We start from the raw sequence: 25,336 nt of genomic DNA, 5'->3' as shown, positions 1-25,336 counted from the left end.
TCGCTAATTTTTTTTTTTTTTTTTTTTTTTTTTTGTCAGTCATTGGGCTTGAACTCTGGCTTTGGGCACTGTCCCTCAGCTCTTCAGCTCAAGGTGAGCACTCTACTGCTTGAGCCACAGCGCCACTTCCGGTTTTCTAGTAGTTTATTGGAGATAAGAGTCTCACGGTCTCTCCTGCCCGGGCTGGCTTTGAACCGAGCTCCTCAGATCTCAGCCTCCTGAGTAGCTAGGATTACCGGCGTGAGCCACCGGCACTCAGCTAAAATGGTTTTTCTTCTTTTAATTAATTTATTTTTTTTTGTATATGTGGTACTGAGGAATTGATGGCATCACTAATTTTTTAAACAGATGATATTTCTTAAAGTCTTGGCTGGCTTCCAACCTTGATCATGGGATCTCAGCCTTCTGAGTAGCTAGAACTAAAGGCACTGGGTCACCATATCCAGCATACTTTTATTATTTATACTTAAAAAGCATGATTTTGGAGGGAAACAAAAACAGGCTTGTTGTGGGGGTGGGTATTAGTGGGAGGGAATGGACTAAGAAGGAGGATGAATAAACACAATTATAGTTGAACTATATTGTTTTCAAGTCTAAAAAGAACACTGAAACCTATTGATATTGTTTTAGGAAGGGGGGAAGGGACAGTTATAAAGGAGGTGAAATTAGAATAATTGTATACATGCTTTAAAATGTCACAAGGACAGTCACTCTGCAAACCTAATTTAAAACTTTTTTTTTTGGTCGGTCGTGGGGCTTGAACTCTGGGCCTGGGCGCTGTCCCTCAGCTCTTCAGCTCAAGGCGAGTGTGCTCTACCACTTGAGCTACAGCGCCACTTCCGGTTTTCTGGTGGTTTATTGGAGATAGGAGTCTCACGGTCTCTCCTGCCCGGGCTGGCTTTGAACCGCGATCCTCAGATCTCAGCCTCCTGAGTAGCTAGAATTACAGGCGTGAGCCACCAGCGCCCGGCTTAAAACTATTTTTTTTAAATCCCATCATCTTTAATAGTCATACTCTGCTTAATAAATGGGTACATGTTCTGAAAAATTAATCATTAGACAATTTTCTCATTGCAAAAAATATATTTATATCATAAAATATATTTACACAAACAAAAGCTAGCAAAGCTGGGGCTACAGCCATGCACTCAAATGTAGGGCATATAATCTTACATGCCTACTATTTTTACATGTGATTTATCACATGTAAATTTACATAGATAGATAGATAGATAGATAGATAGATACATACATACATACATACATACATACATATACACACACACCAGCAATTAAGTATTGGGACACATGCAAGTTCTTTCCCTCAAGTCACACAGGACCTACTAAGAAATAGGTATGCAACGTAATAGAAATAGATATACAATGTAATAGAAGTAGATACTATAATGTAATATGATGTAAGCAATACTCAGAGACACATACTATGTACAGGGATAACTCAAAAACAAACAACCAACTACTCAAGAGTTTAAGAAAGGAAAAGATACTTGAATCAGGTATAAAAAGTATGATTAGGCTTGGCACTGGTGGTCCATGCCTATGATGCTATCTACACAGGAGGCTGGGATCTCAGGAATGCAGTTTGAAGCCAACCCACGCAGAAAAGACAGTGAGACTCTTATCTTGAATAAACTACTCAGAAGTAGCACTGTGGCTCAAGTGGTAGAGCGCTAACTTTGAGCACAGAGAGGTTCAGGGACAGTGCCCAGGCCCTGAATTCAAGCCCCAGGACCAGCAAAAGAAAGGAGAAGAAGGAGAAAGAGAAGGAGGAGGAGGAGGAGGAGGAGGAGGAGGAGGAGGAGGAGGAGGAGGAGGAGGAGGAGGAGGAAGAGGAGGAGGAGGAGGAGGAGGAGGAGGAGGAGGAGGAGGAGCAGCAGCAGCAGCAGCAGCAGCAGCAGCAGCAGCAGCAGCAGGAAGAAGAAAAAGAAATAATAATACGACTAGGAGTTGTTATGAGAAAGGACAGCTGAAATAATAATAATAATAGTAATAGTAATAATAATGATGATGATGATCCAGACAGAGAAGCCAATGTCTGATGTCTGGACACGATAAATGAAGGCTTGATATCAAGTAGTAGAATGAAAAGGAATGGACTATAAATGTAAGGTGTTAAATGATACTAAGGATGTAAAATTAAAGAGACGTGTTACCTATAATATCTACCAATGGCTTGATGACACACACAGGTGCCATTAATCCTAACAGGGAATACGGAAAAAACATTGCATAAATACTAATAAACTGAATTCACTTATGTCAAATGAGATGGTCACTGGTAAAAATTTAAATACAGGGGCTGGGAAGGTGGTTCAGTAGTAGAGTGCTTGCCTTGCATGCATGAGGCCCTGGGTTCGATTCCTCAGCACCACATAATCAAAAAAGAAAAAAGCTGGATGTGGCGCTGTGGCTCAAGTGGTAGAGCACTAGCTTTGAGCTGAAGAGCTGAGGGGCAGTGCCCAGGCCCAGAGTTCAGGTCCCATGACTGGGACCCACCCCCCCAAAAAATTTAAATACAAAATTTATATCAAAAACTATCATTTTAATCAACATGTGAAGATTGCTTTCAAAACCAAAAACTTCAAGCAATATATGTAAATTAAACGAGCTCTTGAACATCGTAAAAGAGATGTAAAAACCTTAAAGTACAGTAATAGTTGCAGGGTATTTATGTAACTCACGTCCTAGTATCTCCCACTCACAGCAATCTGTGATCCATCCACACTATGCAAATCTATTCTCATCTCCCCAGATGTGCTACTCATTTTAAGATCTCTGCTTTAGTAGAAACTGTACTTTTTGCTAAGAATTCCTCAACAACCATCCCTCCAAAAAAAACCTTCCTACTTTTCAGTTTAATAATTCAACTCTTAACTTGCCAAGGCAAGCCTAAGAAATGTTTTAGGAAAACAAGACTCATTATTCACAAGGTTTTCTTGAACTTGACCATGTCTTGACCATTTGATCAGATATGAGGCACACTAGAGCCACATCTCGTTATTCTTAAATATAGACAGGATTCTTAATTGGTTATCTGTGTTACAAATCAAAACCATCTCTTACTTGTTCTCTACTTTTAGTCTTCAAATAAAATTTCTCAAGGAGAGACATAAAAGTTCTGACTCTCCCATTAATTGATCCCATACATTTAGGCACATCCCGTACACTCAATGCTTTAGCTCCTTTTCAGTCAAGTTTTGGGGGTTTCCTGTAGGAAGCTTCTAATTCCCAGAGGCCCGTGTATTCATTTTTTTGGGGGGGGTCCGGTTGTGGGGCCTGAACTCTGGGCCTGAGCGCTGTCCCTCAGCTCTTCAGCTCAAGGCTACCGCTCTACCACTTGAGCCACAGCACCACTTCCGGCTTTTTGCTTATGTGGTGCTGAGGAATCGAACCCAGGGCCTCATGCATGCAAGGTAAGCACTCTACCACTGGGCCACCTTCCCAGCCCCACCGTGTATTCATTTTTATTTTCTCAACTTCAAAAGGTTCTATAAGGGGCTGCAAATTAGCATGTCTGTCTAAGTGACCCAGTGCTTCTTGATCTATCACCCCTTTCTATTCTCCTCCACATTTTTGAATGTAATGTACAAGCACAAATTCACTTTGGTTTGTATTCAAAATTCAAAGTTATAGAAGTTATTCAAACCTAAATTCAAGTTACTATGAAAAAATATTGCTTATTACTTAAGCTTGTTTGCATGCTTAAAATTAAATGAGAATTAGACTAACTCAATGATTAAATTGATTTATTAACATATAAGAGCTGTTTCCCATTATTTACTTTATGCTATCCTTGTCTTAATCTTTTTAATTTCATTACAGAAGTCACATTTAGGATACAATGCAACAGGCTTTGTGATAACTCACTAAACTTACTGAACCACATTTTTCTTTGAAGCAGTAGTTTAAAGCAGGAAAATTATTCCAATGGTACTGACAGGGATTGTAGTCATGTTTCTGAAATTCTCAAGAGAAGTAACTTTATTGGAGTCAAGTGTTTCTAACCTAAAAGTGTATTGCACAGCTTTATTATCCACCTTAATTACTAAATCTAACTCAATATATATTTTCAACTACAGTTGCAACTACAAAAAAGGTCAAAACCTGTTTGTAGCTGAAGATTTTTTTAAGCTGTACTTCATAGTTCTTATCACCAGAGAATCAGATAAAACATGGTACAGTCATACAATTTATGTATTGGTAGAAAATGCATCACTGACTCCTGCCTATAAACCTAGCTACTCAGAAGTTAAGATCTGAGGATGGCGGTTTGAAGCAACTTAGAAGGAAAAAGCTAATCTCCAATTAGCCAGAAAATGCTTGAGAAGAGGGGTGACTCCTGTGGTAGAGTGCCATCCATGAGCAAGAAAGCCCAGCAAAACCCTTTGGTCAACAGCAGGTATATATATATTTTTTTTACCAGGCCCAGAGTTCAAGTCCCACCACCGACTGAAAAAAGACAATTAAAAAAAACCAGGTATATAGCCGGGCGCCGGTAGCTCATGCCTGTAATCCTAGCTACTCGGGAGGCTGAGATCTGAGGATCAAGGTTCAAAGCCAGTCCGGGCAGGAAAGTCCGTGAGACTCTTATCTCCAATAAACCACTAGAAAACCGGAAGTGGCACTGTGGCTCAAGCAATAGGGCGCTCGCCTTGAGCTGAAGAGTACAGGGACAGTGCCCAAGGCCAGAGTTCAAGCCCCATGACCGACCAAAAAAAAACAAAAACAAAAAAACAAAAAAAACCCAGGTATAGACCTCCACCACACACACACACACATGCATACCAGCACATACATGACAGCTTAGCATTTTGCTGGTTATTTTAGGGATCAAGTCTGAAAGGGTTTTCTGCCCAGGCTTGCTTCAAACAAAGATCCTCCAGATCTCAGCCTCCTAGCTGGCAATAATTACAAGTGTGAACCACTGGCACCTGGCATAGGAAACTCTTCTAGCAGTATGGAAGCATGAAATGACAACTACCTCCCTTCTTAATCTTTTAAAAATAATCCAGGAAGTGGCACTCTGGCTCAAGTGGTAGAGCGATACACTTGAGTTGAAGAGCTGAGGGACAGCGCCCATGCCCAGAGTTCAAACCCCACAACCAAAAAAAAAAAAAAAAAAATCCATTGAAGGAAATTGTCTACCAAGAAAAAATAAATTATTGGGGCTGGGAAGGTGGCTCAGTGGTAGAGCGCTTGCCTTGCATGCATGAGGCCCTGGGTTCGATTCCTCAACACCACATAAGAAAAAAGAAAAAAGCCAGAAGTGGCGCTGTGGCTCAAGGGATAGAGTGCTAGCCTTGAGCTGAAGAGCTGAGGGACAGCGCCCAGGCCCAGAGTTCAGGCCCCACGACCAGACCCCCCCCCCAAAAAAAAGAAAAAAGAAATTATTAAAAATACTTTTTATCACCCTAACTTTCAACTGTTAGATGGAGTGTGACAGTTTCCATTATTTGATATATGATTGGGAATCCAAAATGTGAGAGTCAAATAAGGGAGAGAATTATTTAACCAAATAGTTGAAAAATAAAAAGGGAGAGGATTTCACTTAATTTTGTAGCAGTGCAAAATCTTTTCTGCTGTTAAGAAATTTTTTGAAAAAAGTTAAATACATATTTAACTCCATTATGTTTAGCATGATGTTTAAAATTTTTGCAAAAATGAAGAGTGCAATAATTTCTATTGATATTTCTACATTATATTTTCAGTTAGCATCTTCAAGCTAATCATAGTGCTAATAACCAATGTGTTTAATAGATCAGTAGTTAAGAGAGGAGTAGAAATACTTAAAAAAAAAAACTAATACAGGCTGAGAAGGTGGCCCAGTGGTAGAGCGCTTGCTTTGCATGCCTGAGGCCCTGGGTTCGATTCTTCAGCACCACATAAGCAAAAAGAAAAAAAGCCAGAAGTGGCGCTGTGGCTCAGGTGGTAGAGCACTAGCCTTGAGCTGAAGAGCTGAGGGACAGTGCCCAGGCCCAGAGTTCAGGCCCCATGACCGGACCCCCCCCCCAAAAAATAAACTAAGAAAATCACCAAAACCTCTTCTTTGACTTTCCAATACTAGCACTTTTCCTCTTTTACAAAATGTGCTTTTTTAAAAAACTTAAAAAGATGAACTGGAAATATTATTCCTCTATACTAAGAAGCCATTCATTAACTCAAAACAGTATCTCGATAACATTTCTTAAAAAAAAAAAAAAAAAAGAGCCAGACTTCCCAAAGCATCTACTTCACAACTTTATCCTAATGCAGAACCTCCATAATATGTAAGAACCAAACAAAATGCCCCTAATAGAAAACTGATGCTAATTTTTGGGGTCAAGTTTTTTTTTTTTAGTTCCCACACAGTAGGGTGTGTGCGTAACAATCTGACCATCGGCTAAATTTGTTTAAAAACCTGTGAATTAATTCACAAAACCTGAATCTTGGAAGAGGAAAAAAAAAATCACCAACCAAATAAATATTCCTTTTATGTTGTTGAGATCTTAAAGCTTCTACAACTGAGGAATTTTCTTAAATCAAGGAGGGAAAAAAGCCATTCGTTTAATCCATACCTTTCCAAAAACAAAAATACAACAAAACACAAACACTCCTTGGTTTCATCCCCACCCCCGCCAAAAAAAAAACCCCAAAACCCACCATCAACAATAGCAGAAACCAAATCCCCCTAACCAGCTTGTTCTCTTAAAGAACCAAACAAGTAGTTCAACTAGTTTCTCTCCCTCCCTGCCTGCCCCCCCCCCCCCCCAGCTTTCTTTTTCTTCTTTTTGCTCTCAACTCTCCATTGCACCTTTGCTTCCCACCCAAATCCAGGCTGCACACAACTAGCCAAAGGAAGCTGTTTCCAGGAGACACACCGGGTAGCATTTCCCAGTCAGGCCTGGGGGGGGGGGGGGGGTGGAGAGGGAGGCAGTATCCACCACCTCCCCTCCTCCTCCCTCCTCCTCTTCCATTTCCCCTATTCCCCCTCCACCCCCCCCCCAAAAAAAACAACACTCCCAGAATTCTGCACCCGCTTTTACTCTTAATCATCAGAGGAGGGGGGGGAGCCCAGAAAACTAACTGGGCCCCGTGAAAGCCAGCCAGGGCCTAAAGATCTTCCCCCCTGCACGGCCCTCGAGGCAGCTCGCGCGTTGGAGGGGAAGGAGGGAGGGAGGGAGGGAGGGAGGGAGGGGAGGAGGGGGGGAGGAGGAGGACAGGGGAAGGAAGAGTGAAGAAAAGGGGGGGGGAGGAGGAGGAAGGGAGGCATTGGAGAACCCGACCTAACCCGAAGGTTCAGGGGCGTCCGTGTAACCCCACGACGCGCTCAGACGTGGAGAGCCAGGTCTGGGATCCTCCACACCCCCCAACACCCCCCTCAGGCCCCGACCTCCCCAACTCCCCTTTATGATTTGTGCTCCCTCTTTGCCCCTCCCCGCCCCCCACGATGGAGACGCAGGGCCCGGCGTGGGGAGGAGGAGGAGGAGGTAAACCCGTCCTGTCACTGCACGCCAACAGGGGGGAAGGGACCCATGCTCGACGAGAGGAAGCCACAGCAGCCACGGCCTCGGCCCCGACCCCCAGACCCCATCTCCGACCCCAGAGCCCCGCTCCCGGCGCCTCACCAGGTCGTAGTCCTCCTCGTCGTCGCACATGAAATCATCCTCCATGTCAGACATCTTGGCTGGGAGGGGGAGGGGAGGAGAGGAGCCGAGCCCGAGGGGTGGAGGGGGGGCGGGGAGGGAGGAGAAATCGGAGACAACCTTCTCCCACAATGCCCCGCGGCCCCGAAGCAGCGTCACTCCTCACTTCTCTCTCCCCTCTCCCTCGTTCTCTCTTTCCGCTCGCTCTCGCTCTCTCTCTCTCTCTCTTTCTCTTTCTCTCGGCCTTTCCCCCCACCCACCCACCCCCTCCACTGCGTCCCCGACGCTCTTAAAATGAAGAGCTGAAGTTTCCACCCGGAACGAATAAGCTCCACCTCCGGAAGATTCGCGACGGGGTGAAAAGGGAAGTGCACACACACACACCCCCTCCCTTACACTTACCGCCACTTCCGGTGGGGCGGTTGGTGCCTTAGCAACCAGACGTAGGTACTGGGGCCTGTGGCGGCGGCGACGATGATGATGATGGTGGTGCGCGTCTCGTCTGAGGGTCTCGAACAATCTTGAGCTCGCGCCAGAAGCTCTACACTCTGGAACCTTCTTCCCTCTGGTGAACATAATGGGCAGCTTAGGACCCGAAGCCTTCCGGGGGGGGGGGGAAGGCTGGCACGCCGGTCCCAGGGAGCAGGTAGTTACTTCCTCCATTAGGCCGCACGTTGCTGTGGTGGGTCCCTGGGATGTTTGCAGATTTTCTTTTCAACCACACACACACACAGTCCACAACACCTGGATTATTGTGACAATCCTGTCAGTATTTGCAAAAATAAAATGAAGGGACATCCTGAACTCCGTATGCATGCACCCATTGAGGCACCTCAATTCTTAATTCAGATCCCCCAACGAATTAGAAATTGAATTTTATTGCCCTTGGGAATCCAATTAAGGTAACTCATGTCAAGACTGCTTTTAAAGCAAAAGCAGCCTTTCGCACCAACTCGTTAGCCGCTTTCGAGATCAAGGAAAATTGAAGTCAATAGGAGTTGGGGTAGGGTGGGAAGGGGTGAACCCCTGCTTTTCAAACAGGGAACATTTTCCAGATCAACTTCCAGTTCTGTCTGTTTGAAATGGTAAATGTTTCACAGTTACAGTATAGGTATTTTTGAAATATTTCTGCACCTAGTTATTGCAGCAATATAGATGAGTAGACATCTATACTAGTTTTTGTTGGTGGTGTGTGTGTGTATGTCAGTCAGTCCTGGGGTTTGAACATAGGGTTTGGGTGCTGTGACTTTTTATTTTTTTCCCCTCTCTCTGAAGTCTAGCACTCTACCACTTTTGCCACAGCTCCACTTCTGGTCTTTTTCCCCCCCTTTTTTGAGAGTTAATTAGAGATAACAATCTCACAAGGGGAAGGTGGCTCAGTGGTAGAGCGCTTGCCTTGCATGCAGGAGGACCTGGGTTTGATTCCTCAGCACCACATAAGCAGAAAAAAAAAAAAAAGCCAGAAGTGGCACTGTGGCTCAAATGGTAGAGTGCTAGCCTTGAGCTGAAGAGCTGAGGGACAGCTCCCAGGCCCAGAGTTCAGGCCCCAGGACCGGACCCCCCCCCCCCCAAAAAAAATAATCTCACAAGACTTTCCTGCCACTGCTAGCTTCCAGCTGCAATCCTCATATCTCAGCCTCCTGAGTAACTAATAACACAGGAGCCTGTAATACTATTATTATTAGCCACAACTGGCCTTGGACTAGAATTTCATGTGTGACAGCCGCCTAAGTGCTGAGATTATAGGTGTGCACTTCCTTGCCCATTACACTCGTGATTATTTTGATGATTGCTTTAACTCTATGTTGAATGTACCAGTGCAGCCTAATTTATAATTACACATTCAGAATGGGTCAAAAACAGCAGTTTTAAGCAATTGTGATTTAATATTATTTCAAGTCTAATTTTTTCTTAGGATAAAAGCTTCAAAAGAGGATTTTTTTTTCTTCTCCTCTTAGAAAAAAAGCTCCAGGGAAGGGGGGAGGGGGGAGAGGGGAAAGGGAAACAAAGGAGGAGGCAACAGTAAATGTACTCATTATCTTGCCCATGTAATTGTAACCTCTCTATACACTATTTTCACAATAAAAAAAAAAACCACAAGAAAAAAAGCTCGAAAAAGGAATAACTTCCCCTTTTTCTTAGGAAAACTCCAAAAGAGGAATATTTTTTAGGAAAAAAGCTCCAAAAGAGGAATTTTCTTTTTCCTTAGGAAAAAGCTCCCAAAGATAGATTATTTTTAGTACTCACTAAAACCTTGACATCTTCTTGGTCATAGTTCTCTTCAGTTGTATTTAAAACAGTAATACTGTCTGTCTCACCTATAAACACAAATATTTTCTCAGAGCCTTTTCCTTCCAACATTTCACTATGAGAAATTTCAAATATATATATAACTAAAAGGATAGTGGACACATATATACCCACGATCAGCTTTTATTGTATGTATATGTATATTGAACACAAGATAAAGATATCATCACAACATAACCCCTAAATACAGCTATGTGTATTTTCTAAAGTTAACTCTATTCTGTGTAATCACAGCATCATCCTTACAATGAACAATTCCCTGATATCATTTAATATTTAGTTTATATTAAAATTCATCTTCAAACATAAAATATTAGGATGGAAAAGCCTTTACATATCACTTTGGCATCCAAAGCTTTGTTGTTGGTCATGGGCCTTGAACTCAGGTTGGGTGCTGTCCCTGAGCTCTTCAGCTCAAGGCTAGTGCTGTACCACTTGAGCCACAGCACCATTAAATGCCGCATAGAAATTCTTTTTTTTTTTTTTTCTGGTCCTGGAACTTGAACTCAGGGCCTAGGCACTGTCCTTGAGCCTCTCTGTACTCAATGCTAGCCCTCTACCACTTGAGCCACAGCGCCACTTTGGGCTTTTTCTGTTTATGTGCTACTGAGGAATCGAACCCAGGGCTTCATGCATGCTAGGCAAGCACTCTACCACTAAGCCATATTCCCAGCCCTCACACAGAAATTCTTTCTGAAAGGTTATGAGGTCCAGCTTAGGATTAGTCCTTGTGACATCTGTGCATGTATGGGATACTGGGGTTTAAACTCAGGGCCTTATATTCAGCAGACAAGTGTTCTATCACTGGAGCTGCACTGCCAGACCTAGTAACTTTAAAACAAAGTAAAACTTTGATTTTCTAGGTTTAAGTCTGTGTTAGTACTGTTCACCCAGCAAAATAATACCACTCATCCTTCTTGGAAGTTAGTAAGTAACATGATTCATCTACCTATAACAGCTTATAGTCATCAAAAGAGCAAATAGAATCCCAAGGTAGTTAGGAGGCTGGTTGGCTTCTAACTTTGCATTTTACTCAAGATAAAAATTCTGAAATTACAGGCTGGGAAGGTGGCTCAGTGGTAGAGTGCTTGCTTTGCATGCATGAGGCCCTGAGTTCAATTCCTCAGCACCACATAAGCAGAAAAAGCTGGAAATGGCGTTGTGGCTCAAATGGTAGAGCACTAGCCTTGAGCTGAAGGGCTGAGGGACAGTGCCCAAGCCCAGACTGACAAAAAAAAAATCTGAAATTATTGACCAGGGCCATAGTGATCACATGCATATAAGTGAGCGTTGATTTATATTAAATTTATTGTGCAATATGCTGCTTTTTCAATGTAATGTCTTTCTTCTACAATGGGGACATAATTATTCAAATAAGTTGAAATACTTGGAAAATAGCAGCTAAATTTTGAACTTTTTCCTTGGTTATACCCAAACTTATTTAGCCCAGTCTGAATGATAGTAGTAATTTAATGGTCTTTTTTTTTTTTTTTTTTGCTTATGTGGTGCTGAGGAATCAAACCCAGGGCCTCAGGCATGCAAGGCAAGCGCTCTACCACTGAGCCACCTTCCCAGCCCCAATTTAATGGTCTTTACAGTGCTTCACATGGGCATACAATTATTATTACTTGTTGAATAATAGGCATTAATGAATCTTACATCTATTTCTCTATATCAAAGTACCTGTTCATAAAAGTCCATTTTAATATTCCTTCACATATCTTTTTTTTTTTTTTTGTCGGTTGTGGGGCTAAAAGTCTAGGCTTGGGTGCTCTCTCTGAGCTATTCAGCTCAAGGTGATCACTGTAACACTTGAGCCACAGCTCTACTTCTGGTTTTCTAGTGGTATATCAGAGGTAAGAGTCTCAAGGACTGGCTTTGAGCCATGATCCTCACATCTCAGCCTCCTGAGTAGCTAGGATTATAGGCTTGAGCCACTGACACCCGGTTTTTCCTTCACATATCTTATACTAAATATTTTGTGCAGGTAAGACACTCATTTTTTTATATTAGTTTTATTCAATGGTAAGAAACTTAAAAATTATTTTATGGAGTGCTTTGGTATGATACAGGGACCTGGGTAAAAATAGACTTTTTGAGCAGATACTGGTAGCTCATGCCTGTAATCCTAGCTACTCAGGAGTCTGAGGTCTGAGGAATTGAGCCAGCTTGGGCAGGAAAGTCTGTGAGACTCTTATCTCTAAGTAAGTACCAGAGGGGGGAAAAAGCCAGAAGTGGAGCTGATGCTCAAGTGATAGAGTGCTAGCTTTGAGCAGAAAAACTCAGGTCTGGGCTGGGAAGGGGCTGAGTGGTTCAGTGGTAGAGCGCTTGCCTTGCATGCATGAGGCCCTGGGTTAGATTCCTTAGCACCACATAAGCAAAAAGAAAAAAGCTGGAAGTGGCGCTGTGGCTCAAGTGGTAGAGTGCTAGCCTTGAACTGAAGAGCTGAGGGACAGTGCCCAGGCCCAGAGTTTAGGCCCCATGACCAGACCCAAACAAACAAACAAACAACTCGGGTCTAGCACCCAGGCCCTGGACTCATACTCCAGGACACACACACACGCACGCACGCACGCACACACACACGTTCTGTTTTAACTCCAGGACCAACACACACACACACACACACACACACACACGTTCTGTTTTTAAGAAGTAGTTTTAACAGCAACTTTATTGAGGTATAATTTAGAGCTTTATTGAGGTACATTAAGTTCAATAGACTTAACCAATCTAATTTTGTTATATAAGTACACCTGTGAGACTATCACTATACCAAGATGGTGAAAATATTTGTCATTGCAGAATTTTTTTGTGTTTGTATGGGGGCAGTGCCTGGGGCTTAAACTTGGGGCTTTGCACTTGCTAGTCAGGCCCTCTACTGCTTGAGTCACATCCCCAGCTCTAGAAGTTTCTTCATAAAATACTTGCAGAGAGTCTTTGGTCATTTATGTCCTTTCCCTTCATTTCCCCCAGGAAGCTACTAATCTACTTTTTGTTCCTATAACTTTGTTTCTAGTTTCTTTCTTTGTTGTTGTTGTTGTTTTTCTGGTACTGGAGCTTGAACTCAGGGCCTGGGTGTTGTCCCTGAGTCATTTTGCTCAAGGCTAGCACTCTACCACTTGAGACACAGCTCCATTTCTGGCTTAAAAAAAATTGTGGTTAGAGGTAAGATGGACTTTTGGCCGACTTTGACTTGTAATCCTTAGATCTCAGCCTTCTAAGTAGCTAGGATGACATGCATGAGTCACCAGTGCCCTCCGCACTTTTGAATTATTGGAATCAAACATGTACACTCTCATTTGTCTGGCTTCTCTTAGTATAATTGGTGATTTATGAGGTTGTTGCATGTAGCGATTGGTTCTTTTATGGCTTGAGTATTCTATTCTATGCCTTAATTTAACTGCTTGCTGATGAGTATTTGTTTCCTTTTCCTTCAGTTTGTGTCCCAGAATATTTGTGTACAAGTAACGTGATGGATAAACGTTGGGGTCCATGCTGTTATCAATGCTGTTGCATAATTCTTTGCCCTTTGAGTGGTAGTGGGAGGTCTGTCTTGCTTCTAACTAATGGGACATGAAAAAGCTGCTGTCTTTGATAAGATGTATACATGATTGCATTATATAGCACTATGAAGCCCCTCTAGCTAAGACAGATTTCTCCTTTTCTGGCCTTGAGAAAAGCAAGTACCTAGGTTTCAAAAGACCATGTGGCAGGAAGCTGAGGGTGGTGTCTGGCCAAAAGCCAACAATTAATTGTGATGTCTGACAGCTCACAGGAACTGACTTCTAAAAGCTGCCATTGGATTATGAATCCTTCCCCATTTGAGTCTCAGATAAGACTGTGTTTCTCTAGAGGACCCATTTCAGCTGAATCCCAAAGCCAAAGAAATTGTAGTATAGGGGCTGGGAAGGTGGCTCAGTGGTAGAGCACTTGCCTTGCATGCATGAGGCCCTGGGTTCGATTCCTCAGCACCACATAAGCAAGATGAAAAAAGCCGGAAGTGGCACTTTGGCTCAAGTGGTAGAGCGCTAGCCTTGAGCTGAAGATCTGAGGGACAGCACCCAGACCCAGAGTTCAGGCCCCACGACTGGACCAAAAAAAAGAAATTGTAGTATAATAACTGTGTGTTTATGGGCTGGGATGTAGCTCAATTTGAAAGTCTGTGTCTAGCAAGTGCATCCTCCTGGGTTTGATCCCCAGTACCAAAAAAAGACAAGACAAAAAAATGCAGTTAAAAAACAAACAAACAAGTACTATGTATTTGCTTTATACCATTAAGTTTGATAATATTGTTGGGCAGTAATGGATACAAACATAGATAAATGCTTAGTATTGGTGGTTGGATCATATGCAGTTATATATTTAAAGTTTTAAGAAATGCAAATTATTTTCCTGAGTGGCTTTATCCTTTTTTTTTACACCTGTCATATGTGTATAGAGTACTAGTTTCCCCATATTCTCACCAACACTTAGTGTACTGTCTTTTCCAGCCACTCTAGCAGGTGTGTTGGTAGAATTCAGGGAAACAAAGAAGGTAAAACACATAGAGACTACCAACTGGCCGGAAGTCATACTATTGTAATGCCCACGTAGCTTGAAGTGAATAGGGAAGAAATGAGTTGCCAGAGCAAATTGCACAGCAGGAATGGGAACCATGGAAGTTAGTAGTCAGTCAGTGTGTGTGTGTCTGTGTGTAGGGTACTTTAACCTCTCAGTTCTCTTACTCTCCTATCTTGCCAGTTCTTTTATTGACCAAATCCATGCAGAAGCTGTAGGATAAAGCCACCCAGTGCAGTCCATAAAGGTCAGCCAGCAAAAGCTCAGTGAAGGGTGGAGAATGAGGCCACAAATCAAATGGGCATCTAGTAGTCAAATATTGCTGCCTTCAGTTCAGCTCTAGCATATCTTACGCACTTTATTCAGGAAAGGAATTTTCTTTCCTTAAAAGCACATTTGTGATGGTTGTGTAATCAGAGTTTTAGAGGCTTCACTCTAGGGGTTCCACATTTCAGGTCCAGCCATTCACCCCAACATGCCAGTAAAAAAGGAAATGGAGGAATCATGATGAAGGACAAATGAAGATTTTTAATGTGTGGCTCTTCCAAGGAGGGGCAGAGTAAGCATTTCAGCTCAGCTTTCAGTGATGAAAGTAAAGAGTGGAAGGATTTGGGTTTAAATAAGGGGTAAGAAGTATGCATAATGATTAAACAGTCACAAATGTGTCCCAATTCATCTCAGGATTGCCTCATATAAGCTAGACATTGCTGTAAACCAGGTTCTGTGGCTCATCCCTATAACCCCAGCTATGTAGGAGTGCTCTACTACTTCATCCCTGTCCCCAGTCTTAGTAATGTCTTTTTGAAAGGGACAATGTTTGTTCAACCCCATGAGGACTGTTGGGGATTTAAAAGAGATAGTAATGTACTATAGAAAGTGCTTTCTTAGTAAGACTCTTGGCACAAGGAAGGTAGGATACATACTGGTATATTTGGGGAGGTGTCTTATTTAGGGATGCTCTGATTCTCATGTGTTTTATTATAGCAATGGAGTAATGAAAGTGTGTTTACCCAAAACTTCCTTAATTGGAAAACCCTAGGATTTTTCTGCTGCTCTCTGCTTCACTTGCATTTAATCTTAATATTTTGAGCTACAAAGTGCAGAGTCAAAAATTTTAGTTTGACGGGCTGGGAAGGTGGCTCAGTGGTAGAACGCTTGCCTTGCATGCATGAGGCCCTGCGTGCGATTCCTCAGCACCACATAAGCAAAAAAAGAAAAGGAAAAAGAAAAAAGCCGGAAGTGGCGCTGTGGCTCAAGTGGTAAAGTGCTAGCCTTGAGCTGAAGAGCTGAGGAACAGCGCCCAGGCCCAGAGTTCAGGCACCACGACCAGACCCAAAAATAAATAAAACAAACAAAAATTTTAGTTTGAGTTTTGCTATGAATGACCAATGTGACCTTGGACACACAGTGACCTTTCAGTCCTTGCTTCTGAATGGCGCCCTGGAGGTCCCCTGCTCTTGGGAGGTGGCGCTGGTGGTGGGACCTACGATGCCTAAGCAGGTAAACTTGTTTGAAAGTAGCAAAGTAGCGAGATGTGGACCTGATGAAGTTCTCGAGTTGGGGTGTCCTGATTTCCCGAGGTAACTCGAAATGGAGGGGTTGGCAACCCCACATTGCCTCCTTTTCACGGTTTATTGTGTTCTGGATGAGCGCCACTCCTGTGTCAGGTGCGGCTCGATTTGGAGATGCCTATTCCCCTAAGAGGCCACAGCGAAACGTTAGTTTTTGACCGCAGCCTGGTCCTTGAGGAACGCTAACTTTGAAGAAAGAAAAGCAGATGGAGCCGCCAGCCAGGTGGGGCGGGTCTCCAGGCGCCAGAGGGAGAGCTCGCCAGCCTGCCGGCCCCGGCCAGGGTGTCGGGGGTGTCGGGGTCGGTGGGAGGCTGCGCTGCCCGGGGCGGGGCCGGCTCGGGGGCGGAGCCCGCGGAGGGGCGGGGCCGGAGGGGCCGACTCGGGGGCGGGGCCCGGGCCGGGGGGCGGGGCCCGGGCCGGGGGGGCGGGGTCGGCTTGGGGGTGGGGTCCGTGGAGGGGCGGGGCCTGGGGGCGGGGTCGGGGGCCGAGGGGCCGGGGGTACCTCCACCGCGGCAGTTCCGCAGCGCCACGCTCGGGGTCCTCCGGAAGAAAGCTCCGGCGCCCGTCCGTCTCGTGACTGCCGCCCGAAACTGCAGGAAAACAAGAACTAGCCAACGATGGCCTCGGAAGCCCCGGGGACGCGCGGCGCCCGGGCGGTGGCGCAGCCCAGGTGGGGGAGACCGTGCCACGTCGTGGCCTCCCGGGTTGGCCCGGCGAGGGAAGGGCGGCCTGGGGCCCTGCTGGGGCTGCTTGGTCCTGGGGAGCATGGGGGGGGCAGACAGGACCCTCGGATGCCTCCGGGACGGGTCTTGCTGGAAAGGCGCCCCGAACCCTCCCGCCGCGCCCGTCCGGCCCGGCTCACCTGCGCGCGACCGCACGTGCGCGCCGCGTCCCCGAGGCCGGCCGCCTCCTTGGCACCGCGCGGCATCGCACCGCACCGCGAGCGCCCGAGGCCGCCCGCGCTCGGGCTGCCTCCCCCCCCCCCCCCACCTCCGCCCGCCCGCCCGCCGCTCGGTCAATCAACCAACCCATCAGTCAGAATCCCGGAGTCTCGGACTGTCATGGAAGGGGCGCGCGCGCTGCCAGGCCCGGCTGCAGAGCAGCTCCCGGCTCAGTGGGTCTGGCGGAGAATCTTTTCAATGACAGGTTCTTCCTAGAAATACTTGTTTCCGCTTTCTAGGGCTGAGGTCTTAGTGAGGTCTTCCCCTGGCCGCGTTAGCCAAGGGCTCTTCTGACGTTGGGTCCTCTTCCGCTTGGCTGTCAGCTTTATCCTAGTCTTCCTGCTTCCTTGTAGTGTTGTGTCAGCTGACAATATTATACACTTCAGCATAATTCGAAAAGGGAGCCCAAACCAGCAAAAAGGGTGCATTAGTTTCCAGAAATAAGTGTTTTGTTCTCCATAGAGGCCCGGATAGCATTGGACTGCTACTTAACGTCTCCAGTGCTGTAACGTTTCCCGGAGGTACTGGCATCGTACTGTGGTCCTGATAGGTTTGAATGAGTTAGGACACAGAAAAAACCTGCTTCAAAAGAGTCGCGAGGAATTTGTCACATGAAAATGCAGTCTGTATTTTGGTATTACATGAAACATGCCCATGTATAAATTAGAAATATGTTTTCATTTTATTTATACATACTGTATACACATATATACATTATAGATTTGCACATACACATATATATAAATATATATCGATATATAAAGATTGGATTACAGGGGTGTATCACCATGCCTCATTTTATATGATTTTAATATAAAGATTAATTCATACAGTTACTCTGCAGGAGGGATGATGAACAAAAGTACATGCACTAAAAGTGAAGCAATGGTTAGCAAATTTCCTCAGTGTGCTTTGTCTTTCATCATTTTTATAGCATTTAGTCATGCAGCAAATTTTTTTTTTGGGGGGGGTCGTGGGGCCTGAACTCTGGGCCTGGGCACTGTCCCTCAGCTCTTCAGCTCAAGGCTAGCACTCTACCACTTGAGCCACAGCGCCACTTCCAGCTTTTTTCTTTTTGCTTATGTGGTGCTGAGGAATCGAACCCAGGGCCTCATGCATGCAAGGCAAGCGCTCTACCACTGAGCCACCTTCCCAGCCTGCCCAGCAAATTCTTAATGTTAGTATTTGTGCTAGCTACAGAAGATTCATAATACGCTCTACTATTTTCTTGTTTATTATATAGGTGTGCACTGCAATTGTTTCCAGCCACGTTTGTTTTCAGGAATCTTTGTGTGAGGGTTGTGTGTGCACTTGCTAGTACTGGTGCTTGAACTTGGCCTAACACTTCTGCTTGGCTTTTTTGCTCAAAGCTAATTTTCTGCCACTTGAGCCACACCTCCACTTAGGGCTTTTTGCTGGTTAATTGAAGAGTCTCTTAGAATTTTCTGCTCTAGCTGTTTTTGAACTGGGATCCTCAGATCTCAGCTTCCTGAGTAGCTAGGGTTATAGGCATGAACCACCTGTGCCTAGCTTGCAGGAATGTTTTGAGTGCACATATTCATTTTAAGAGGGATGATTTTTGGTAAATCTAAACAGAATACTGTAATTCTCTGAGAGTTCCAGCATGAACCTGTCCAGCTTTCTGTTCCAGATGCCTTTTCAACTTCATAGGTAGGTGTGTGTGTGTGTGTGTGTGTGTGTGTGTGTGTGTGTGTGTGTGTGTGTGTGTGTGTGTGTGTGTGTGTGTGTGTGTGTGTGTGTGTTTGCTTGCATGGACGCTGGTCCTGTGGATTGAACTAAGGGCCTGGGTGCTATCCTTAAGGATAGCTCTCTACACCTGAGCCCTCTAACACCATAGCTTCATTTTAAGCTTTTTACTGGTTGGAGATGAGTGCTCATGGACTTTTCCTGCCTAGGCTGGCTTTGAACCACAGTTCTCAGATCTCAGCCTTCTGAGCAGCTAGGTTTACAGCTAAGAGCCACCAGTGATTGGTTGTTTTTTGTTTTTCTATGAGAGTCAAATAGAAATAAAAAGCACTGTACTTTGTGCATTCAACACATGTTGCTCACTAGAACCGTTCTGACATGTGCTAGCTTTCCTTGTATCTTTATCAGCACTCTCTTTTCTCTCCTTTTTATGATTAAGTTTTAAATTGTTGGATTCTTACTTGATTTTCACATCCCATATAATTCACACATTTGAGGTTTTCAATTAAATAGTTTTCAGTCTTACAAGAGTTTTGCAACCATCACCGCAATCTAATTTTGATCATTTTCTAACCTCAAAAGAGCCTCATCATCACTTAAATTATTACCCTGGGTCATCCCATACTGCACAGCAACCAAGCCTTAAGCAACTACTCATTATTTATGTCTTAATAGATTTGGGGTACTCCCAAACAAATGAAATCATAAAATACAGGTTTTCTTTTTCTTCTTCTTCTTTGTGGTAGTCCTGGGACTTGAACTCGGTTTGGGCACTGTCTCGGAGATCCTTTTGTTCAAGGCTAGTATTCTATCACTTGAGCCACAGCTCCACTTCCAGCTTTGTCTGAGTAGTTCATTGGAAATAAGAGTCTTGCTGGGCTGGCTTCCAACTGTAGTCTACAGATCTCAACCTCCTGAGTAGCTAGGATTACAGGCTTGAGCAACTAGCACCTGGCTATCAGGGTTTTTTTGTTGTTTGTTTGTTTGTTTTGTTTTGGGGGAGGGTATTGTTGAGTGTGACTTTTCACTTAGAACGTCTTCAAGGTTTATCAATATTGTAATATGTATTGGTATGTGATTTTTTTTTTACAGTCCATATTCTGTTGTAAAATTTTTAAATTTATTTTTTGTTGGTGGCGGGGCTTGAACTCTGGGCCTGGGCGCTGTCCCTCAGCTCTTCAGCTCAACACTAGCGTTCTCCCTCTTGAGCCACAGTGCCACTTCCGGCTTTTTCTGCTTGTGTGGTGCTGAGGAATTAAACCCAGGGCCTCATGCATATAAGGCAAGCGCTCTACCACTGAGCCACCTTCCCAGCCCCTGACATGGTACATTTTGTTTACCCATTTATCAGTTGTCTTTTGGATTGTCTTTAGGATTGGAATATTTAAATGCCTAGTCAATAAAGCTTGAATCCATTTTCTTAACTGTTATCTATGATCCTCTCCTTGGTTGCTTGTTCCTACTTTCCTTCCAGAAGTTTATCCATTTGGTTCATAATCCTGTATCATTTCCTTTTTTTAAAAAAATCGGTTGTGGGGCTTGAACTCTGGGCCTGGGTGCTGTCCCTCAGCTCTTCAGCTCAAGGCAAGTGCTCTACCACTTGAGCCACAGTGCCACTTCTGGCTTTTTTTGTTTATGTGGTGCTGAGGAATCAAACCCAGGGCCTCATGCATGCAAGGCAAGCACTGTAGCAACTGAGCCACCTTCCCAGCTCCCTTAAAAAAAAAAAAAAGACATGCTATGTTTACATGAGGGAAATAATTATATGTCTTATTGTTACTTTTTTCACTTAAAATTTTGGCTTATTCATACAGCTATATTTTGTAGTTTTCTTGTTTCTTTTTCTGCTGGTACTGGGGCTTGAAGTCAGGCCTAATGCTGTCTCTTAGCTCTTTTACTCAAGACTGGCACTCTACCACTTGATCTACACTTCTATTTTTGGCTTTTTTGGTGGTTAATTGGAGATGAGAGTCTCACAGACTTTTCAGACTTTGAATGGTCATCCTCAGATCTCAGCCTTCTGCAGAGATAGGATTAAAGGCATGAGCCACTGGTACCTGACACATTTCACTGTTTTCAAGTGTTTGCTTATAAGATTATTTTATAGCATGAATATTATTAGTGCATTTACATCTCTCATCTTGCACTGTTATAGACAGTGCTTTAATAAACTTAAGTATTTATGTGAATATATTTTTTCTTTTTGTGTACTGGAGATTAAACTCAACACCTCAGGAAAGTTAGGCAAGAGTTCTGCCACTTAAGCCACATGTCTAGGCACTTAGCTAGGTGTTCTACCACTTCAGCCCTGCTGATTCTGTTTTTTCTTCCTGCGTTTCTGTTCTGTTCTGTTCTTTGTGACAGTACTGGGTTTTGAACTAGGGCCTTGTGCACACTCCCAGCTGTTTCGTTCATGGCTAACTTCTACCACTGAGGCATACCTACAGTCCAGCTTCTTTTGCTGGTTAATTGGAGATAGACTGTTTTGGACTTTTCTACCTGGGCTGGTTTTGGCCCCCAATCCTCAGATCTCAGACTCCCAAAAGGCTACAATTATTACAAGTGAGCCTCTGGCACTGGCTTGTTACTTTTTTTTTTTTTAAGGCTATACTTCATTCTCTCTCTTTGCCTTTCTCTGTCTCTGTCTCTGTTTCTGTCTCTTTCTCTGTCTCTGTCTCAGTCTAAGAGTTACTTGAAGAGGCGCTTGGGAAATTTTCAGTTAAAGAGAACCTTTCCATGATTTGTTCTAGTTAATTATTTCAAGTTTGGTTGCATTGGGGTCAGAGTGTTGTTTGAAGTGTTGTTACAGAGTATTGTTTATTTTGTGGGTTTTACTAATGTTTTATTGTGGTTTATTCTGTATGAACAATATTTGTGAATGTCCATGTACTGTTAAACTACTTATTATCAATATATAGTTTGACATTTTTATATATCCATACAACCTACTTCACCCATTTGTGTGTGTGTGTGTGTGTGTGTGTGTGTGTGTGTGTGTATACATGTATATGTATACCAGTACTGGGGCTTGAACTCAGGGCTGGGCATTGTCCCTGAGCTACCTCTCTACCACTTGAGCCACAGTGCTACTTCCAGCTTTTTCTATTTCTGTGGTACTGAGAAATCGAAGATTCCTCATGGATACTAGGGCTTCATGGATGCTAGGCATGCACTCTATCGCTAAGCCACATTCCCAGCCATGTTTGAGTCTTTTGTATTCTATATATTTTTCGCCTGCATGATATATCAAGAGGTGGTAGGTTTTTTTTTTTATATATACTCTTATTAATGTATTTTCTTTTTTTTTTTTTTTTGGTCCAGTTGTGAGGCCTGAACTCTGGGCCTGGGCGCTGTCCCTCAGCTCTTCAGATCAAGGCTAGCGCTCTACCACCTGAGCCACAGCGCCAGCCACTTCCGGCTTTTTTTCTTTTTGCTTATGTGGTGCTGAAGAATCGAACCCAGGGCCTCATGCATGCAAGGCAAGCGCTCTACCACTGAGCCACCTTCCCAGCCCCTTATTAATGTATTTTCATCCATATTTTCTTATATTGCCCATGACTTTCTGCCTTATAAAAGTGATTTGAGCGCTGGGCACTGGGGGATCATGCCTGTAATCCTAGCTACTCAGGAGACTGAGATCTGAGGATCACAGTTCAAAGCCAGCCCAGGCAAGAAAGTCCATGAGACTCTTGTCTCCAATAAACTACTAGAAAACTGGAAGTGGCACTGTGGTTCAAGTGATAGAGTGCTCGCCTTGAGATGAAATGCTCAGGGACAGTGCCCAGGCCCAGAGTTCAAGCCTCAGGACCGACCGGAAAAAAAAAGTGATTTGTGGCCTGTGGCTCACGGCTATAATCCTAGCTACTAAGGAGGTTAAGGTCTGAGGATTGTGGTTCAAGGCCAGCCTGGGCAGGAAAGTTCATGAGACTTTTATCTCCAACTAACTGCCAAAAAAGCTGGAAGTGAAGCTGTGGCTCAAGTGGTAGAGTGCCAGTCTTGAGCACAAAAGCTCAGGGCCAGCGCTCAGGCCCGAGCTCAAGGTCCATGATTAGCATGCACATGCGTGCGCCGCGTCCCCCCTCCCCCGCCCCACAGTGATTGGCATTGCTAAGTGGCTGAGACAGGAAGAGCTTGGAATTTAGGCTAATCTGGAAATGCAACTAATAAATCCTTAAGACCAATTAATTATTCAAAATTTGAATATGTTAGGCTTTAACAAATGTGTACTGTACTTTAGACACAGCAGAATGAATGTGGAAACTTTTCTTTCTTTTTTTTTTTTTTTTTTTTTGTCGGTCGTGGGGCTTGAACTCTGGGCCTGGGCGCTGTCCCTCAGCTCTTCAGCTTAAGGCGAGTGCTCTACCACTTGAGCTACAGCGCCACTTCCGGTTTTCTGGTGGTTTATTGGAGATAGAAGTCTCACGGTCTCTCCTGCCCGGGCTGGCTTTGAACCGCGATCCTCAGATCTCAGCCTCCTGAGTAGCTAGGATTACAGGCGTGAGCCACCAGCGCCCGGCTTGAATGTGGAAACTTTTCAATTGACATGACTTAGCAGTATGAGATTGTTAAATCTACTATAAGAATTTTGGATTTGGACAGGACCTGAGAGGAATGTATAGTTCACATTGTTTAGAAAAGAGGCCAAGGGGAATAGTAAACTTTGGTATTGAATTAGAATTATGACTATGGCTCCACTAGAATTGCAGTTGGATTCTTGATGTCCATTCTAGCTTTCAACTGACCCCATCAACTGGGTTTAGTGGTATATCCCTTGAAATTTACGTCCACTTTCATGCTTAGACTATGACTTCATTGGATTGGCTTCTTTGTACCGATAATCAAAGTTAGATGTCATATTTAAGTATTTGGGCCTTAATTCAGTATAATTGGTATCTATCTTGCAAGGAAAAGTCAGCCCAGATGGACACACGCAGGGAGAATGCTAAGTGGCAACAGGGGCAGAGAGTACCAGCAATATGAGGCCAAAGTGTATCAGGACTGAAAACCACCACCAGAAGGTAGGAAGACGCAAGGAGTGTTCACTGTAAGTTGTGGAGGTGCACGGTACTGCTGATTCCGGATTTCAGACAGCTGCCTACAGAACATTTCTGACATTTTGAGATGGGTTATGGTCCTTAGTGAGTATGGAACCTTATGACATAATGACTCCTGACTACTACTTGTAGTGGAAAGAGATTCTTCCTTGAATATCACTGGAAAAACTATGAGCAGTTAGTTTTCTTTTCTTCACAATCAAAAGAAATTGCTTTTGTGGTGGTTGTTGTTGGGTACTTCAACCTTAACTTCTTAATTCTTCAGTGTGCTTAGCTGTATGATTACATAAGCACGTCTACCTTACAGGCTTGCTTTCTGCAATGTTGAGGAATTAACCCAGGCCTTAAGCATGCTGCATATGTACTCTGGTTTGGGACTACGCCCCAGCCCCTCCACTGAGAATCTTTCTGTTTTTTTTTTTTTGATTGTTTGTTTTTGGGGTCCAGTCCTGGGGCCTGAACTCTGGGCCTGGGCGCTGTCCCTCAGCTCTTCAGCTCAAGGCTAGCGCTCTACCACTCGAGCCACAGTGCCACTTCTGGCTTTTTTCTTTTTGCTTATGTGGTGCTGAGGAGTCGAACCCAGGGCCTCATGCATGCAAGACAAGCGCTCCACCACTGAGCTACCTTCCCAGCCCTCCAATGAGAATCTTTCTAATATTTGATATTTTGAAATTCTCTTTACAGATTGCTGAAGCTCAAAGAGATGTTTAAATCTAAGTTTGGTTCCATACCCAAATATTATGTTCGAGCACCTGGAAGAGTCAACATAATAGGTATTTCAAGAGTTTGTTCTCTTAATTTCTTAATTTTGATGGCTTTTTACTATTGTGTTGGAGGAATATTTGGAAGTATTTCTATTCCTTACTTTCAAAAATGGTGGTCTTTGGATTGGAGGTGTGGCTCAAGTGGTAGAGCACCAGCCAGTGAGTAAGAACATCAGATACTGAGTTCAAGTCCAGGTCTCAGACCAAAAAAAAAAATGTGGTCCAGTTTTTTAGGTTTTCTTTTTTGTTTCTTTTGTGAAATACTTTATTTATTTATTTTTTTTTGTCAGTCATGGGACTTCAACTTTGGGCCTGGGTGCTGTCCCTCAGTTCTTCAGCTCAAGGCACACACACTACCACTTGAGCCACAGCACCACTTCTGGTTTTCTGGTGGTTTATTGAAGATAAGAGTCTCATGGACTTTCCTGCCCAGGCTGGCTTTGAACCGCGATCCTCAGGTCTCAGCCTCCTGAGTAGCTAGGATTATAGGCATGAGCCACCAGCGCCTGGCTCTGAAGTACACACACACACACACACACACACACACTTCATTGTAAAGATACTGTACAGAGGAGTTACAGTTACATGAGTAAGTGTAATGAGTACATTTCCTATCAAGCATTGTTACCCCTTCCTTCATTTTTCCCCTACCATCCTTTCCCCCTCACCTCCCCAACTCCTCCTTCCCCCCAGTGAAATACTTTTAAGTTTAATAATAAAAAATCTTTTAAAACAAATTTTTATACAATTTCCTTATCTCTATATTTCATAATAATTGATAATTTT

At 43.9% G+C, this 25,336-nt stretch overlaps 2 protein-coding genes across 7 annotated transcripts in view; one reads left to right on the top strand and one right to left on the bottom strand.

The window, feature by feature from the left end:
• Window positions 1-7,735, bottom strand: part of LOC138804125 (COP9 signalosome complex subunit 2) — a 28,127-nt gene extending 20,392 nt beyond the window's left edge. For both annotated transcript variants that reach the window (XM_069988401.1, XM_069988402.1), the window contains exon 1: window positions 7,626-7,735. In XM_069988401.1, the coding sequence (XP_069844502.1) occupies window positions 7,626-7,679 (54 nt within the window). In that variant the 5' untranslated portion in view covers window positions 7,680-7,735. The remainder of the gene's footprint in view (window positions 1-7,625) is intronic.
• Window positions 7,736-8,120: 385 nt separating this feature from the next.
• Window positions 8,121-25,336, top strand: part of LOC138804122 (N-acetylgalactosamine kinase) — a 95,755-nt gene continuing 78,539 nt past the window's right edge. For 3 of the 5 annotated variants that reach the window (XM_069988398.1, XM_069988395.1, XM_069988394.1), the window contains exons 1-2: window positions 16,577-16,754; window positions 24,471-24,559. In XM_069988398.1, coding sequence (XP_069844499.1) covers window positions 16,702-16,754; window positions 24,471-24,559 — 142 coding nt within the window. In that variant the 5' untranslated portion in view covers window positions 16,577-16,701. Of the gene's footprint in view, window positions 8,212-8,270; window positions 8,290-16,576; window positions 16,755-24,470; window positions 24,560-25,336 lie in introns of those variants that run through there. The other 2 variants (XM_069988396.1, XM_069988397.1) reach the window with 2 other exon arrangements.

The sequence above is a fragment of the Dipodomys merriami genome, unplaced genomic scaffold (genome assembly GCF_024711535.1).
Source record: "Dipodomys merriami isolate MVZ:Mamm:240054 unplaced genomic scaffold, mDipMer1.0.p SCAF_357, whole genome shotgun sequence".
Classification (NCBI taxonomy): Eukaryota; Metazoa; Chordata; class Mammalia; order Rodentia; family Heteromyidae; genus Dipodomys; species Dipodomys merriami.
This window is presented reverse-complemented; position numbering and strand designations above follow the sequence as displayed.